Genomic DNA, 17,289 nt, shown 5'->3' with positions numbered 1-17,289 from the left:
TATTCCTGTAATATAATAATAAATCAGACAATACACAAATGCATATCCTGTCTAGAAAAATTAGTAATCTCTGTAGTGTTTGTCAGACTTAAACCAGTAGACTCATGAAAACAAAAATAAGTTTGTTGGTTCACTGACACTTTTATTAGTTCCATATGAACAAGGTGTGGATGGAGACAATTTTTACATCAGGAGGGGGGTTGGTCAGAAGGGAATAAAACCTAATGAGCTGGCTCTGCAAAAAGAACAAAAATATTCAAGACAACTTTAGTCGATGAAAGAATACTTCAGAAACTTCACCTGTACAAAATAATTTGATTAGCTTTTGTGACAGTGACCTCTAGAGGAGAATCCATATAAGTGTGCACTACTCAGACTGCAGAAAAGGTTTCAAATTGTTTGTAAATTAAAAATTGTAAAATGAATTTTTAAAGTGCAGCTTGCACCCATGGCTCGATCACTAGCCGAAATAATCCAAAACAGTATTTTATGAATGTGAATGTTGGGATACTTACTGTCCTTCACTGCTTTCTTGCCTAAAATAAGAAGAAAATAAATAAAGAAAAGGACAGATTTGTCACTAAATCACACCACGAGGATGCAACATCTCAATTGTATTTTTCTGGTTGGCTAAAGACATCATTCTGATCGATATTGTGTTTGTGGGATATGAATGAAACAGCAAAATCCACCCGTTTTTAATCCATCTCAGGGCGCGGCCATTTTGACTCTTGCTCTCAACTGGAAATGACATCACAGATGCTCAGGGCTCAGTTAACGACTAATCACGGCTCACCTGTTTTCTGAGTTTGGCCATGTGACATTCCAACCTGAGCCATGATTCATCAATATCATCATCTTCAAGCAACAAGTGGCAAAATGGCTGCCCATTGCTGTTTTATCCACATTCAACAAACGCAATATGAATCAGAATACCATGTTTACACTAGTGGTGCTAAATATAACATCTTGTATTGTGTGTAAAATTGCATTTCTATGCGCTCCTCTCAACACATGAAAACAACTTGCACAGTCAGCTACAAATTGCAAAACCTCGACGCACCTCCATAGGAGATTTTGTAGTAGAGGCATGCCATGATGCCGACACCCACCCACACCTCTGAATACGCCTTGGCGTAAGGACTCATTTTAGTCCACCAAGCTGCAAACATCTGTCCAGCCATCTGCGGGAGGTAACAACAACAGAAACATAAGTGGCATCTTCACTGACGTCGTTCAAACCAGCTTTCTCTTTGTGTTTGCAAATTTAATAACTAAGGTGTAAGGCTAATGGAAGCCCAAGTGCCAAGTTATGACAATATATATAAATTATGTGACTCACTAATGTTAGTTTGACTGTCAGGTCCCACTAACGACTGTCCTGGGGTATTAGAGGACTACTGACGTCACGACAAAAAGTAAAGGTAACAATGCTTTTACATTTATTTGAACATTATTTCTGTCATTTATGAGTAGCCTACTAGCCACCTTTTTCTGTGCAAGATTACAACAATGCATGCGGCATCTGTTCGTAAACCATAGCTAAAGCTAAACTAGCTTTTGGCTAACAAGACGAGCTAACTAAGCACGACAATGAATGTAGCAATACCACGCATTGTTTTACAAGACTTTCACTTCATAATAACTGTTAGGCACCAACGAAGTGCATGTTTATACGAACTACAATCTACAAGCAGTACCTTTATTTGTCACGAACCAGAAGGAAGGTCACGATAGCAGCAGTGGCCGGGTGGTAAATCTTCTTCTACTCTAAATTACGGGGTTTAACTCTTGGGTTTGTATACAGCGCGCCACCTATTGGACAATTTACCTATTAACAGATTAGTCATAAACCTTACGAATATAATTCTAGTTGTGAAGTACAAGTACTTTGCTACTTTAAGTTTCCACCGCCGGAGTTGTGTTTGTGGGAGGTAATAAGTCAGGTATGTGAAGTTTCTGTTGATGTTGAGACAAGAATTGCCTCTATAAAAGCAATAATATACACCTCAATTCTGGTTCGGATAATGGATGGATACACTGATAAAAGGAACAGCCCTATAATGGGCACAAAAATTTTAAGTCTGTTGCTTGAAAGGCAACAAGCAGATACAGCGGTTTTACAGCAGGCTTATATTTGAATAAATAATATATTAAGTGGAGCATAACAACAATTGATGTCTTTTATAAATAGTGTATTATCATAATTTATATTTACCATTTTACCAGTCACATTCTTAAAGGTTGAGATGAAAAGTGAGAGTAGCGTGGCAAGTTTTACTTGTTTCCTGATGTTGTGTCTGTACCGTGTCTGTGTGTGAGCGTGTATTTCAACATGCTCACGCCTGCATTCATTCTGTGTTGTTTCTGGCTACAGAAAGCATGTGAGCACATTTCAACGCAAAGAGAGCGTGAAACAGGAAGGACACCAGCAAAGGTAATTTCAATCTAACATGTACAAAGCATGCGTTAAAAAACCCCATCTGTGCACTAGATACTGTAATTGTAATTGGCGAGACAACTAAATATGACATAATTTTGCCACTTTTACAGCTCAGTTCCCCTGGTGATAAAGACCATAGATATATAAAGAAGACCTTGAAGCTTTGAAGTGACACGAAGCACTGGAAGAAAGTAGAGGAGGCGTCTGTGGCACAACTGCGTTATTGTGTCATATATGGGTGTGTTCACACTAATCTGTCGTTTCTGTTTATCCCTTATTTGTTTCCACTTGCTCACTAAGGAGTGTCCATTTGTTGCTTTTCAACGTTTTTGGACAAGCCACATTAGCTACACAAGGTGTGTTTCGTAACCACGTTCAGCGTATTGTATTACGGTGTAGTTCATTTGCCCTCATTTGCGCAGATATATTCAAAGGCAGAGCACAACTTTCAGAGCAGACATTTACTATTTGTTGGAAGGAGACGACCTGGAACAGGAAATTCAAGACTCCAATCAGAAAACAAAGCCGAGGTGGAAGGCGGCTCTGTAGTCAGTCCAACCTTGTTTCAGGTGAGTGAGCTGAAACAGACTGATAACAGAAACTATGAGAATGGCGCTCAATACTGTGCAGACCTCCTCCAAGGCCAAACAGCATTAATTAGGATGAGCTTGACATTTAGGTTTCGGTTATGAGGCCAGTTCTCTGTGATGTTTACATGTTCTCTCCGAGTGCTCTGACCTTCTCTCAAGTAAAAAAACAAACAAACTTGAAATTATGTTAATTGACAAGACAATATGCAAGTGTGCTTGTTCTGCGTGTGCAACATTGTCAGACTCGGGTCAAATAGTAGAGCCCAGAGTTCAAAGCAAACATAGTGAAGCAACATTTAGTTGTAATGCTCACACAAACAGAATAAGCTGCCGACAGACGTGTTCTCAGCCCCCGAATGTGAATGCTTTTAAAAGTTACAAAATAAAGGTACAAATGAATTTACTTATCAGTCAATTTGTGTAGCAGAGCCGTGTATTGATCTATGTGACGCGTACAGTAAACATCATCAAACATGGGGAACATTCTAGAATGTGCCAGTTGTCAGATGCTAACAACAATACTGTAACACTGTTAGCTAATTCTAAATTGTGCGAACATTGCAGCTCTGCTTACCCTTTGGCTTTGACATGATGGTGTTTCTGTGCACTTTGAATTGTTGAATTTGAAATTTAGAAACCTAACGCAACTCTGGATTTAATTTAACCTGCTGATTGGTTATCATATCACAACCTCAGGCCACTCATCACATGAGCAGAGGAGAGAATTCCTAAAATGAGCTGAAGGAAAGGATGTCAGAAATGTCATACATGTCACCAATCCTGCAGCTCTTGAGGTTAAACTGCTAGTTATCAAATCTTTACTAACATTTGCAACAATCATCTTACTGTGCATTACTTACTCACAAGTCATTCTTTCTGCTTCAGCAGACTTTGCAACAAGAAGTAACAAACATCGAAAAAGAGCTTGTGGAGCTTCCCACTTTCAAAAACACATTTGAAACGGAGACTGGGCTCCACCAGGAAGTAAGTCCACTGCAAAACCACTGGGTGGCGCTGGAGTACAATTTAGACATACAATGCAGATAGAAGAGTAACTTGTATTTACTACTTCAACAACCATGTAATACTGTATTCATCTTTCTTTACCGTATTATATCATTTGTGTTTTGACAGATGAATCAGAATACGAAGTTTAAAAAAAAAAACAATAATAGAGGATTTTCTTTTCTCAGGATCATGATGCAAGATTGGAAGTCTTCACCTCTGGAGTTTCTGACCTGAAAAGGACTGCAAAGTCAAACACTACAAAACAAATACTTCCAGAAGATATCACCTTCACTCTCTGCATAATCAACGAAGATCTCGACAAGTACTACAGAACCGCAACATCTTATTCTGTCTTAATTAAATAGACAACTACTTTATTTTTTTCTGCTTTATATTCTGTAGACTGAGGTCCATTTGACAACGAGAGAAACAGAACTGTGTTGACAACATGACTGATGGGGTGAAGCAGGTCTTCAGCCAGCTGCAATTTATTAGCCAAACAGTTCAAGCAGAAGCATCCCAACCAGGCCAGGTAATAGGACAGAAAAAGGGGCGATTTTTTACTGATTATATGTAATGTGTTTAAGCAAAAACAACAACTAAAGGCCTAGAGTCGAAATGTTCAGAGATTTGTCATACCATTTTTGTGTTTAATACCTTTCGTACAGTGGTTCTTAACCTGGATTCATTCGAACCCCAGTGGTTCAGCAAAGGTTTCGTTATGATACACCCCGTTTGGTCATCATTTGCTGCATGGTGATCACTAGGGATGTAACGATAACGGCAATATCATGATATCGCGATATTAAAACTGCCACAATATGTCGTCGTCATGTCATGATATTAAAAGCAGCACACCTGTTAAAAAAAAAATCGGTCTGATTTCCATTTCTGCAGTTCTAGCAGCCTCTGGTGGCCAGTTTTTTAGTGCAGCTTAATTTTCACAAGGCATGTTTTTGCCTTTCTATGTTTCAAAACCATGCTAATGGTCAGATGAAGGGGAACGGAATTTGTGAAACGAGTCAATATGTGTACAAACTCAGTGTGCTGGAATTAGAAAGTAAGTGCCTCAATATATATATTAAATTTATATATTTTTTGATATTTTATATTTTTATATTTTTAATTGCTGTATTGTACAAAAGCAATATTGTGTTGTTTTTTTAGTATGAGCTCATCTTTTTTACAATATTGTGACCTTTTTTTCTATCGCCAACCTCCCCACAATATTGTGATAATTATCGTATCGTGGCCTTCATATCATGATAATATCGTATCGTGATGTTTCGATATCGTTACACCCCTAGTGATCATGCTACATTGCTTGGCCTATTTTGTGCTGCATCAAATTTAGTGCTTTCAGTAGTCATCTTGTGCCTGTTGTGATGGTACATCTTGTGATTTCGTTATTATTGTAATCCCTTTAAGCAGAAAAAAGTAGTTTTAATGAATATGTGCAATTTAAATTCACATGCATGGTGTTCCACAGGGTTCAATTCTGGGGCCTCTGTTGTTTTCATTGTATCTGCTGCAGTGGTTGCTCCATAAATATAGAGTTGACTTGAGAAACTGTCCATGCCTAATAAGATTGTAATTTAGTACTTTTGTTCATTTTTATAGGCTTCAAACATGAGCCAAGGCCAAAGTGAAGTGGACTCAAAAGTTGTGCCAGGTACACCTGACAACTACATGGAACTCAAACGCACCTTCACCTCGGACAGCAATCTGTCAAGAGATCACGATTCCACAGAGCCCACTCTGAATACTAAACAAGCTTGTAATTCAGTCCAACAACATACCGACAAAGATGCCTTTCTTCCATTACAATTCCCATGTCCTGATGTTTCCCAATCTAAAACCACAAGACCATCACAGGAGTTAAAAGAGAGCAATATGTTGCGGTCTCCTGGGCCGACAGACGACGTCAGCACTATTTATAGTCCTCTGAGAAGTGAACATAGAATCATTTTTCCAACTAAATGTCCGTCCTTGGAAATGTCAAATAAGGCAAGACTGGGTTTTGGACGAGCAGCAAAATACCCAGAAACCATGAAGATAATAACTAAAACAAAGAAATCACATCAGGATAGAGGAACACCAAAGACCGTGTTTACAACTGCGATGGGCATGCAGCAGATAGAGGATGATCTGTGTTGTAAGGGAGCAGAGAGCAAGAATGACAATATGGAGGAAATGCCAACATCAGACAAGCCTGAATCGGATGTGTCGTCATCACATCTAAATGCTAAAATGTGTAAGTCGAAATCAAGTGGCAAATTTGAAATCACCATTCTCAACAAACCAAAAGGTTTTGGGGAAGAAAAAAAAAACACATGGCGGGTCCTCTTGAGTCCAGTTTTAATCTTGATGTTTCAGATACAAACAACACATTTCCGCATGCGAAACCAGGAGAGATTACAGATTACAGTCATCCCAGGGGGCAAACACACCGGAATAAATATTTGATCCCCAAAAGATGCAGCGATTCTTCCATGGCTGAAGTGGAAAGTGATTTACTGTTATCTTTGGAGGCCAAAGAGATGGCAGAGGTAATTTTTTTTTTCTTTCTCATCTTGTTTGTTCTCAGTATGTGTTTTACATGGGAAGCTGAGTAAAAAGTTTTCTTTACAACATGTTCTATGCAACCCCACTAGTCTCAATTCAGTATTCTATTTAATGTTGTGTTTGTGGAACATGACATAAGCAGTGAAATCCACCCATTTTTATCCATTTTGTAACTTGCTCTCGACTGAAAATGACAACACAGTTGCTCAGGGCTCAGGTAACAACCAATCACGGCTCAACTTGCAAATGTCACATGACCAAAGTCAGAAAACAGGCGAGCTGTGATTGGTATCATATTTAGGATGTTATGTCTGAGACACCCAAACATTTGTGTCAATAATTCTGACCTGCTTTCCACCATGGTAAAAGCTAAAAGTCAAACTGCTTGGTATTTTTACATTAAACAACATTCAACTGTTTGGTGCATGTTCATGCTGCCTACTCATTTTATTGACTTGTAAGCTCCTAACAGTCCCCCTTGCCAGAGGCTTACTATTCCACACTTAAGAAAATCCTTGTGTTCACTGTGCTGACTCGCCTGGCCACTGTCAACAAAGTAACATTAACAGGAAGCGCTGTTATTATCTGAGCCCAAACAGGAACAGAAAGGTGGCTTTTTTTCTTTTGCCACACTGCCCATGCTTCTATGTGTAATGTTTAGGTCGGAGAAGACTTGGAAGAGCTGGCATCCGAGCAGGAGGCTTGTGACTCACCTGGACCGCCCTCATACAAACACAGCACCACCATGCAGGACCTTTTGTCTGAGAGCCAGGGCATGGTAGAAAGAAACGACATCATAAATGTGAGTATTTACTCTAAATAATGTCAATATATGCACTCTCTCAGATGTTTCTTTAAATATGTGACTCTTGTGGTGCACCAAATGAAGGAAGTACAAAGTACAAGAACTTGATTAAAGTAATGGAATAGTGAGCAGATATGACGTTTCGGTTGTTGTTTATTCCCATCATGCAGCTTATGGGAAGTTGCAGTGATTTCCTAGTGTTTCCCAAGAGTGAACAACTGGCGATTTGTTGCTTCAGTCCAGTAGAACCACAAAAGTCTGTCATTGGTCAGCCTTTGTTTCATTCATATTTCAAAAATAATTTTACCGTAAGTGATCACCAGGATTTCAACTTTAAACAGTCAGTTATTGTATACTTAACATAACAATGATACATAGATAAGTGAAGCCCTACTGTGTAAAAGACAGATAAAATAAAACATCTAGACTTACCTTTAATGTAGGGCTGTCAAAGTTAAAGCGTTAATAGATTAATTAATCACAGAAAATTGTCGCATTAATCACGTACAGTATTAACGCAGATTAATCGCACTATTTTTTCTGACCGCACTTGAGCCTAGAACGTAACCGCGGATGGTTACATTGAGGCTGCACAGGTCCGTGATGAGGTCAATGCACGGCATTTCCTACGCCTGTTGTTCCAAAATGAGCGGGGTGACTCCAGTTGGTGTGCTCGGTGGTACATTTCGCTTTAAAAAAACACCCCAACGGGACTTTAGATAAAACAAAAGTAATTTGGGTTTAATTAATTATTAATTTAATTACTGAATTGCACCAAATTGATATGATGCTGTTACGTTTTGAGCAATACACGCATGCATGCAATTGCATACATGCATTTAATGAATGTTTGCAAATGACATTCCTATCATAAAATGCGTTGTCAAAATATTACGTTATTTGTATTTATTTTATATTATGCGAATACGCAAGTATTTAGCTGATTAATCGTGATTAATCAAAATTAAAAAGTGTGATTAATCAGATTAAAAATTGTAATCGTTTGACAGCACTACTTTAATGACAAATGACAGATATGTAACGCTGTTTTTCTGGACTATTAAAAAAAATGAAGAAAAAAAAATGAAAATTTAGAGTATGCCCTAGAGCTGTCAAAATAACTATTTTAATAACTATTTTAGACAACTATTTTAATAATCGAGAAATCATTTGGAGTAATTTTTTTAATTTAAAATTGTGCAAATCCTCTGATTTCAGCATATCAACAGTAATTGTTCACTGATTTCTGTAGTCCTTCATGAAAGACGACTATCTTCTGTGTTTAAACACAATAAAACATTTGTAAACATCAGTTTTTACTTTGAAAAACAATGACCAAACCACAAACATAGTACAAGTTACATCAATCCAGCTTTTTTGACTACGTTACAAATACGAAGTATGAACTAAACACCTATCACTGGTGATAAACGTTAATCAGGGAAAAAATGCTTTTGTAATACGTACACTTTAATGCAAAATCCAAATGACTCTGATTACTCGATTAATCAGTAGATTAATCGATAAAAATACTTGATAGTGAAAGCACTAGCTTGCCCTCTTCACCACTTGTTCACCCATTCCTTGTATTTAATTTTGTCTTACCACTTCACTGTCATGTCATCATGCATAAAAGCTTTCGGTGTAGCATGTTACATTTTTAATATAATTATAGAGGACAACACACATGGATTTAAACTGGTACCTTCAGTCTTCACCGAGTGAAGCCGAGATCAGACTGGTCAGAGCAGTCCAAAATGTGCTGGCATGTCGGTATCTGCCAGCACAGCTGGATGTCGCTTCCATGGCCAAACAACTGGAGAAGGCAGAGGTGCGTAGTAATTCTTATTGATCATACACTATTTCGATATTTGTATTTTACTACAAATTCCATCAAGTTTGTTCATTCTGGCTACTGCAGGTTTATAAGCGTTGCGTGCTGGACCAAGTTGCTCTGATGAAAAGTACCAGCTCCTCTCAACTTTGTGGTCCAAATGTCTTGAAAAGACTAGAAGCCCAGTGGAGTACAGCGCTGCTGGATGCCTCAGCAACAGTCCACGTCAAAATGGCTCAGCTGGGTGAAGTCAAACAGTATCACAAACAGCTGGAGAAAATCAAAGTTTTCCTTGATGGAGTAGATGCTGAGAAGAAAAAAATGAACTTGTGAGTAACTTCATGGTTGGTCAGTAGCTCCCATCAAGGGATGAGTTTAGTCTTCGGAATTGTAAGTCCTTGGGAGTAAAACGAATTTTAGTGTAAACACATTTTAAGGATAACCCTTGCCAACTCTGCGAAACTGTGTAATATTAATAATGTATGTTTGTTTGATCTAAGTTTGCTGAATGAGCCTCTTTTATTTTGTTTTGTTGCTTTAGACGTGCCTTGGGAAGCAGTGCTCTCCAAAGTGAAAAACTCCACTCCTTGCTGCAAACCTTAAAACGGAGCAAAGAAATGTGGCAAGAGCTCCACGTGTTGAGTAGCCAGTTGGCCGTCCACTTGAGTGACGCAGAAAGCTCAGGCGCTCTTCTGGCTCAGCTTGGAGATGTGCAAGATGAGTGGAGACTTTTGAGTGGAAGTATCAAGAGAGCCTTGTGTCAGGCGGCGAACTCTTCCTGTCAATCGTCTGTCCTCATGAAAGAGGCTACATGGGTCAAAGACAAGATTGAAGCTATCCAGGAATCCATGGAGTCACATGAGAAATGTCACGACACGAAAAGCGCTTTAGAACTTTTTTGTTTGAGCGAAGACCTAAAAGTGTGTAACCAGTTGCACGTGCAGCTTAGACAGTCTTTCTCAGATGCTCTTCTACAGTCGTCTCTAGGCCAGAAAGAGAAGGAGAGCATTAACCATTACCTTAAAGAACTGAGGACCTTACTGAAGGCTAGCAAAAACCAAGCAATATGTGGCACGGATTCTAACAAGCAGTTCCAAGAATGGATAACATGGGCAAAACAGATGGAATACCACATTATCATTGGCAAAAAGTTGTCTCTCTTCCCAGTAGAAGCTCATATTCAGATTTCTAAAATGGAGAAATATCAGACAGATATCATGATCAGAAGGTCAAAGATGCAACTACAAGAAATGAGAGAAGGAATGTCAGATATGGACAATGAGGGATATGCCCAAGGGTTAAAGGTAGTAGAAGACCTATATGAAACTATCACTAAAACATTGGATAACATTCTTGAGATGATGAAGAAGAATCTACAGGAGAGGGAGAAACTGTTAGACCACCTTGATAGCGTTGATACGTGGTTAGTAGAAGCAAATGCGCACAGAGACCCCTGTGCTTACGTTGAGAATGTTTCAAGAGTTGACCTCAACTCACTTGAGAACAAACTAAAACATCACCAGGAAGTTGCTGATGATATAGAAAGCCATCTAAGTCTGGTTGATGATTTAGAGAAAAGGTGCAAGGAAGTAGCGGAAGGCCTGAGCCCTGGAGAGAGCCGTTACCTCGTCAACAGACTCTCGGGCATCTGGACAGGATTTGATGGCTTGCTAGCACAGGAGAGTGCAACCAGCTGGCATTTGGAGGAGCTGATTCATGAGCGTACATCTTCTAGTGAGGAGCTGTCTACCATCCAGGATAGCCTAAAGAACATCTCCTCATGTTTGGACCGACTTCACTTCCCCATGACACAGGAATCCATTTTAACAATCACACTTCATAAGCACATGCTAATGGAACATCAGTGTCAAGTGCAAGAGATTCAACACTGCCAGGAAACAGAGCGGAGCTCTCTGCTGTGCGCCATTGGGGAACTGCAAGAGAGGTGTAAAGTTCTTAGCTTTCATGCTTTGGAGCAAGACAAATATCTCCAACTGAAGAAGCAAATGGAGGATTCAAGGGATATCTCCAAAGAGCAAATCCAGAAGGCTAAAGATAGAACATTAAGTTTGGGCGAGAGGTTCAAACTTTGCCAGGCGCTCTTAGTTGACCTCCCACTGATGAAGACACAGTGTCAAGAAGCGGCCGACCAACTGGAGGTGATCGCTCAGGAGCTGCACCCGACCGAGGTGGATTTAGAGAAGCGGAGCATTCACTGCACTGTGGAGATGTTTGTTTCTTGGGAGCACTCTGCCACAGACGAGATAAAACATTTAGAGGGCACACTTCTTCCAGGCTTGCAATTTTCCTCTGAGCTTCCGACTGTGATGGAGTTCTTCCAAAGAACAGCACAAGACTTGCAGAGTATGGAACCAGTCAGTCCAGATGAAAGAGCGGTTGATGTCGCATTGAAAAGGCGATGGGTGATATGGAGGAACATGGAGTCCGGGATGCGAGTGTTGCGCGCTATGGCTTGGAAAGGGAAAATTAACGTAAAGAACCACAGTGATCTGCATTTGCTTCGAGATGCTGCCATGCAGGAGTGCCATTTACAGATGGTGAGCCCAGTGAAACCTTGAAGGTCAAACACAATTACTTTGTGGGGACACTACTCGAGGTCCCAGATGTTTCGATTTAAATAAACCAATTTGAGGTTCACCAGATTTTCCTTGAATTTGTCTTCAACAGGAATGTTTATCCAAGACTCGAGAATCCTTGAAAGATTACCAGTGGGCTGCTCAGGGAGCTATTAACTTCCTTCACAATGCTGAAATAACATTTTTATCAGCTCCTGGTGGGTTTCTCGACTGTACGGAGGAGCAAACTCAGACCCAACACGCCATCCAAGCTCTCGAGGACGGATTTGTTGCCCATATTCAGCACCTTGTCGAATTGGTGCCCCGACAAGTCTGCCTTTCCTGCTCAAAGACTCAAGATCTGCACGTTGGCATCCTGAGCCAGTTGTTAGTGGGAAGAGCCATACTGGAGGCTCAGGCTCAGCACCGACTGGAGTCCTTGCAGAGGTACTCGCTCTGTCATTATGCATTGTTTTTGTCATTGTGTTTTTTGTGTTTTTTAAAGAGAAGCAATGAAAACTGTTGCAGATGTGAACTTCGTCAACAAAGCCACAGGGTTTGTCACAAAGACATTCAACAGCGTCTTACTGAATTTGAAGCAAAGCTTTCTGTATGTGCAGCAGAAGAAGTGACGTCCTATGATGAATGTGCTGCACAACACAAACGATCTAAGGTAGGGACAATATAAGCCAATATACTGTGTGTGTGGTATAACTCCAGTTTAACTGTTTACAACCCTGCTTGGACACTGGTGGTTTTACTGAAAATAATGATAATGAAAACTTACTCACTGGCACATTTCAAGACACTCACTCAAAATAATCTTTGTTTTGGCCAATAAAGGACTTGATGGAGGGTGTCTGCGAACTTGCTAGAAAGATTGAAGACCTCAGAGAAAGATGCCCTATGCAGGGATGTGGCACAGGAAAGGATGGGGAGCTTGGCGCCCTCTGGAGGCGCTGGGTATCACTGTGGCGTGGTGTGGGTCTGCTGATGGCACAAATGGATCAGAGTGTAGAGGAATGGAAGGATATCACAACTTGTGTAAGTTTTAAACTTCCACAGAAACATTCATGCATCCCACGTGGCAATAATGTACTTGTATGTAAAACCAACAAAAGTACAAACCACTTTATCTTAATTCACACTAAAATTAAATTGTTTTAAATTGTTTAGTAGAACGAAGATAAATTAATAAAATATATATTGTTATATACTGTATATTGTTCTTTAGGTGGAGCAGAGCTGCAGCTCATTGTCTACACTCCATTCTGAGGTTCCTGACCCCTCCGCTCAAATCTTCCCACAAGATGATCTCCAGAACTTTCTTGCGCGGGCAGAGATGCAGCAAGTTGGTCTGGAACAAGAGCGACGAACTTTAGCCTCCCTGGAGCACCGACTGGAGCATGTCTTGAGCTTGACTCCTTCCAAAAATCCTGGCAGTCTCCCTGGGCCTTTTGGTGTAACACCTGCGAAGATTCAAGAAAATATCAAACGGTATGTTAGGTTCCAAACACCTTTATGGCATTGTTAGCAGACATGCTAAAAAAAACTGTTCTCTACAGTTTGAAAGAAAGAAATCTCCAGGCGATAGAGGAGAGGGACAGGCAGCAGTTTGAAGAGAGGATAGGAGAGGTGGAGAAAAGCATGTGTACTATTCTTCCCATGCTGGACAACAAAATGAGTTCAGCACAAAAGCAGGTAAACGCAATCTTTTTTTGTTTGTGGTGTAAAACTTACAACAAGCTGTTTCGAAAGCCCGTATCCCACTGAGGGTTGAACGTTTGTGACGCTAGTGATTATTGATTTCACATCAGGATTTGTTAAAGGTTTCAGCGTTTCCTAAAGGTTCTCAAAACAGTCTTAAAGGTTCTTAAAACAGTCCTAATGGTTCTCAAAACAGTCTTAATGGTTCTCTAAACATTCTTAATGGTCTTACTTGTCGCAAGGAAATATTGAAGATGTTAAAAATTTCCTGCGACAACAAAGACCATTGAAACTGTTTAGAGGGCCATTAAGATTGCTTAGGAAACTATTAAAACTGTTTAAAGACTGTTTAGGAAACATTTGTTAGCGTTGCTACTGTTCACCACTTCAGTGGGATATGAGCTTTAAGTATGTTGGTTATTTTGCCACATGAGAAGTGTTACACTTGCATGATGATGTAATTAAATTAAATTTACATTGTTTAATTGATATTGATATCTATCAAAACAGAACTTTGTTTTTATCCAATATTTGCACTGAAACTCATCAGGTTCTCCAAGTCCTTAAAGCTAGAGAATCCTTCTTGTCCATTAATAGATAAAAAGTACTTGCAGGGATTCAATTTGGACCACTATCTTCTTTGTCCCTTTCCCCCCTGGCTTCCATTTTTACCTTTATCTTCACTCTGAAAGGAGCTCACAAAGGATGTGACCAATCTGAGGGTTGCGCTAAAGGCTTGTCTGGACAATGTGCAGGAGCAATATAATGAGATTCCAGCTGATATCGGCCAGCGAATGCAAACTGTTCAAGAGTCTGTGGAGGAAGCTGAGAATAAGGTACTGGATCATAATAAGATGAAGACCATCATCAATCATGTCTTTTATTACAATATTAATGAGTCAATCTACATTTGGTCTTTCTGCAGCTAACAGAACAGAGCATGTCAGTTCAAAAACTGTCTTGTCAAGTGGCAGAGTTGGTATCAGGCCTGGAGCAAGTGAAATTATCTCTGGAGCAAAAGAGCTCAACTGTCACTGAAGCAAAGCATGCTCTCAAGGTAAGTGAGCGAGCTGTCATGAGACGTTTGAGTGAACCGCAACTACGTGACGCCTCAATCAAATGTTCCGCTGATTTCCAGCACGTGTGGGACAAGTTGGACTCGGGTCACCGTCAGTTGATGCTCCTGGAGAGTGAGGTGCAGGATCTTGCGGAGGAACAGTCAGACCAGGCTCACCTGTTCATGGACCAGCTGACACGACCATTGCAGCTTTACCAAGATGCAGTGCAGATGGCTGAGCATCGTACTGCTTTCCTGAGCAAGGTCAGTAGAGATAGACGGATGTCTTTTTGTTTTTGATATCGATGCCAATATTCACTTTCACTAAAAAGAAAATATTGGTATCAAAATTTAAAAAAATGCAAGTGTTTTCAGTTCAGGTTTTTGTTGTTGTTGTTTTTTAATAATTCTTATACAATAGAAATCTTTGTTTTAAAATGCTAACAAAAGGTTCAAGGAGCTCCCAGGGTCTATCTTAAAAAAATTACATAAGAACTTAAACAATAGCTTCTTATTTATTCCTGCAGAAAAACATGAAACCTACCAAAAGAAAGATTTGAGTCTCTTCTTTCATCTGGAAACAAAAACAATTGTGTATTTCTAGCTGCTTCCGTTTTACAGCAATTAGCATTAGAATATAACTGTTTCATCATTATCCACAAATATTTCTAAAACTGTGGGGAAAGCAGCTTGTTGCAACATGGCCCTGTTTGATCTTTTATACTCTGCTGCCACTTGCTAGCCGTTATTTGTAATAACTATCGTTGCTTTAAGCGACCTCTTCAGGTCAGAGGCTGCATCAAAGCATAAAAAAACAAACAAACAAACAAAAAATAAATAAATAAATATGTTGTTGGGACAATAGTAATATTTAAAATAGAACGTTTTTATACGTTTTTGGGAGCAAATTAGTTAAATTTTCACTTATCTTAATTTTAGTTTAATAATAATAAAAAATAGAATGTGCAGTGTCCAGGGGCAGCAGCATCTCTTATAAACTTAACTGAAAGTGCAAATAAATAGGTACCTTAACACATTTTGAAATTGATCTATTAGCAATTATCTGACTTTTAAAAAAATCTGATGCTGATATTCGTCAAAATGCTGAATATCGGCGTGGAGAATCAGCCCGGCCGCTAATCAGTGCATTCCTAAAGATATTTGGATGAAGTTATTGGAATATAGCTTCCACTCTCTTGGAAGCACTTTGGCCCACATCTTTGTTTTAGTTCATCCCAAAAGGGTTAGATCAGTTTTGGGCTCTCTTCCACACGAGGAAGGATGTAAGAAAGACGCATTACATATTATTGTATCATGGTGGGAAGTATTATGCTTCATCTGCATTCTAGATCCCTGCCTCCCTTCAAGAGTTCGAAGACCTCCTGTGCAGCGCCACCTGTTGGTTCGGCGAAGCCCAAGCATGGCTGAATGCTCCCTGCTCGTTCCCGACATCCAAAGGCCTCCAGAATCATGCAAAGTCCCTACAAGTTAGTGACTACTGACTACAAACAGATAGACAATCCTTTTCCATTTGATTCTCTATCCAAAACCCAACAATATCTTTTCCGTCCATGTCTCCAGCTGGTCCTGGATGACTCGGCGAGAATCAGGAGCACGCTGAAGGATTTCCGTCCGGTGTTAGCCGAGATATCCGCCGTGTGTGATCTCAGCGCACAGCAGGAGAGGATGAATAACACGGACCAACTGGTTCAAAAGATGCAAAAGAGCATTCAGGAACCCATGGAGATGCTCAAGCAGGCTGTTGAGGTGCTGTATGTTTTTCAAGCACGACATTGTAAGCTTCATTTTTTTCTTTTGGCGATGACAATTTACCAATGATACATTTAGGCCTTCTTTCACTGTGGGGGGCAATTTTAAATTTGGCATTTCTGTTTTGTGTTTTATCTCTTGTAATCATATCTCGTCCAGGTTGTGGAGGCCTTGGAAGATGAGCTAAAGATTTTAGAGGAGAATGTCCCAAAAATCAGAACTATTTTATCCTCGATAGACAATTCCAGTATCGCACTGAAAGAGCATCTTCAAAACCAACAGGTGAAGTTAATATTATTATAACTAGGGGTGTCAGGTGATTAGAATTTTTAATCGCATGATTTCGATAGTTAACTCATAATTAGTCTCACATTTTATATCTGTTATAAAAATATATTTAGATGTATAATAACATCCATCATAACATCCATCCATCCATTTTCTGAACTGCTTGGTACAATAAAATAGTTTTTCTAAGTTTTCATACTTGTGATAACATAAAAGTAGAAAAAATGTTAAACTAAGAAATATGGCTGCATCTTTTAGTAGGGATGTCACAATAAGGGCAATATCGTGATATAGTGATATTAAAACTGTCACAATATCGTCGTCGTCATGGTCACAATATTTAAAAGGAACACATCTGTTAAAAAAGTCAGGTTGATTTCCATTTGTGCAGTTCTAGCACCCTCTAGTGGCTAGTTTATTAGTGCAATTTAATTTTCATTAGGGATGTTTTGGTCTCTTATGTTTAAGATCTATGCTAATTGTCAGATGAAGGGGACCTAATTTGCTTGGGAAGCTATCAACGTGTGCTTGCATTAGCAGGTAAGTGCCTCAACATTTGAGATTGTAGGTGGTTTATATGCATTGCTGTTATGTACAAAAGCACAATATTGTCCTTTTTTTTTTAGTATGAGCTCTTCTTTTTTAC

At 39.5% G+C, this 17,289-nt stretch overlaps 2 protein-coding genes across 9 annotated transcripts in view; one reads left to right on the top strand and one right to left on the bottom strand.

Moving 5' to 3' along the window:
* Positions 1–121: 121 nt before the first annotated feature.
* Positions 122–1,816, bottom strand: atp5mj (ATP synthase membrane subunit j). Its single transcript, XM_077510348.1, has 4 exons — positions 1,701–1,816; positions 1,064–1,184; positions 516–536; positions 122–235 (listed from the first exon to the last, which is right to left on the bottom strand). The coding sequence occupies exons 2-4, from the start codon at positions 1,182–1,184 to the stop codon at positions 222–224; spliced, it is 156 nt and encodes a 51-aa protein (XP_077366474.1). The 5' UTR covers positions 1,701–1,816; the 3' UTR covers positions 122–221.
* Positions 1,817–1,857: 41 nt separating this feature from the next.
* Positions 1,858–17,289, top strand: part of syne2a (spectrin repeat containing, nuclear envelope 2a) — a 78,846-nt gene continuing 63,414 nt past the window's right edge. For 3 of the 8 annotated variants that reach the window (XM_077510355.1, XM_077510354.1, XM_077510349.1), the window contains exons 1-25: positions 1,858–1,946; positions 2,378–2,437; positions 2,554–2,799; positions 2,866–3,012; positions 3,730–3,827; positions 3,922–4,017; positions 4,227–4,363; positions 4,444–4,573; positions 5,662–6,295; positions 6,418–6,590; positions 7,268–7,408; positions 9,087–9,242; positions 9,333–9,574; positions 9,787–11,803; positions 11,934–12,268; positions 12,350–12,494; positions 12,665–12,865; positions 13,056–13,318; positions 13,387–13,522; positions 14,221–14,364; positions 14,454–14,585; positions 14,667–14,849; positions 15,935–16,072; positions 16,167–16,352; positions 16,515–16,637. In XM_077510355.1, the coding sequence (XP_077366481.1) occupies positions 4,490–4,573; positions 5,662–6,295; positions 6,418–6,590; positions 7,268–7,408; positions 9,087–9,242; positions 9,333–9,574; positions 9,787–11,803; positions 11,934–12,268; positions 12,350–12,494; positions 12,665–12,865; positions 13,056–13,318; positions 13,387–13,522; positions 14,221–14,364; positions 14,454–14,585; positions 14,667–14,849; positions 15,935–16,072; positions 16,167–16,352; positions 16,515–16,637 (5,433 nt within the window). In that variant the 5' untranslated portion in view covers positions 1,858–1,946; positions 2,378–2,437; positions 2,554–2,799; ... (3 more) ...; positions 4,227–4,363; positions 4,444–4,489. The remainder of the gene's footprint in view (positions 1,947–2,377; positions 2,438–2,553; positions 2,800–2,865; positions 3,013–3,729; positions 3,828–3,921; positions 4,018–4,226; positions 4,364–4,443; positions 4,574–5,661; positions 6,296–6,417; positions 6,591–7,267; positions 7,409–9,086; positions 9,243–9,332; positions 9,575–9,786; positions 11,804–11,933; positions 12,269–12,349; positions 12,495–12,664; positions 12,866–13,055; positions 13,319–13,386; positions 13,523–14,220; positions 14,365–14,453; positions 14,586–14,666; positions 14,850–15,934; positions 16,073–16,166; positions 16,353–16,514; positions 16,638–17,289) is intronic. The other 5 variants (XM_077510353.1, XM_077510352.1, XM_077510356.1 and 2 more) reach the window with 5 other exon arrangements.

The sequence above is a fragment of the Festucalex cinctus genome, chromosome 21 (genome assembly GCF_051991245.1).
Source record: "Festucalex cinctus isolate MCC-2025b chromosome 21, RoL_Fcin_1.0, whole genome shotgun sequence".
Taxonomy (NCBI): Eukaryota; Metazoa; Chordata; class Actinopteri; order Syngnathiformes; family Syngnathidae; genus Festucalex; species Festucalex cinctus.
The sequence above is the reverse complement of the archived record's forward strand: the minus strand, read 5'-3'. Positions and strand labels throughout refer to the sequence as shown.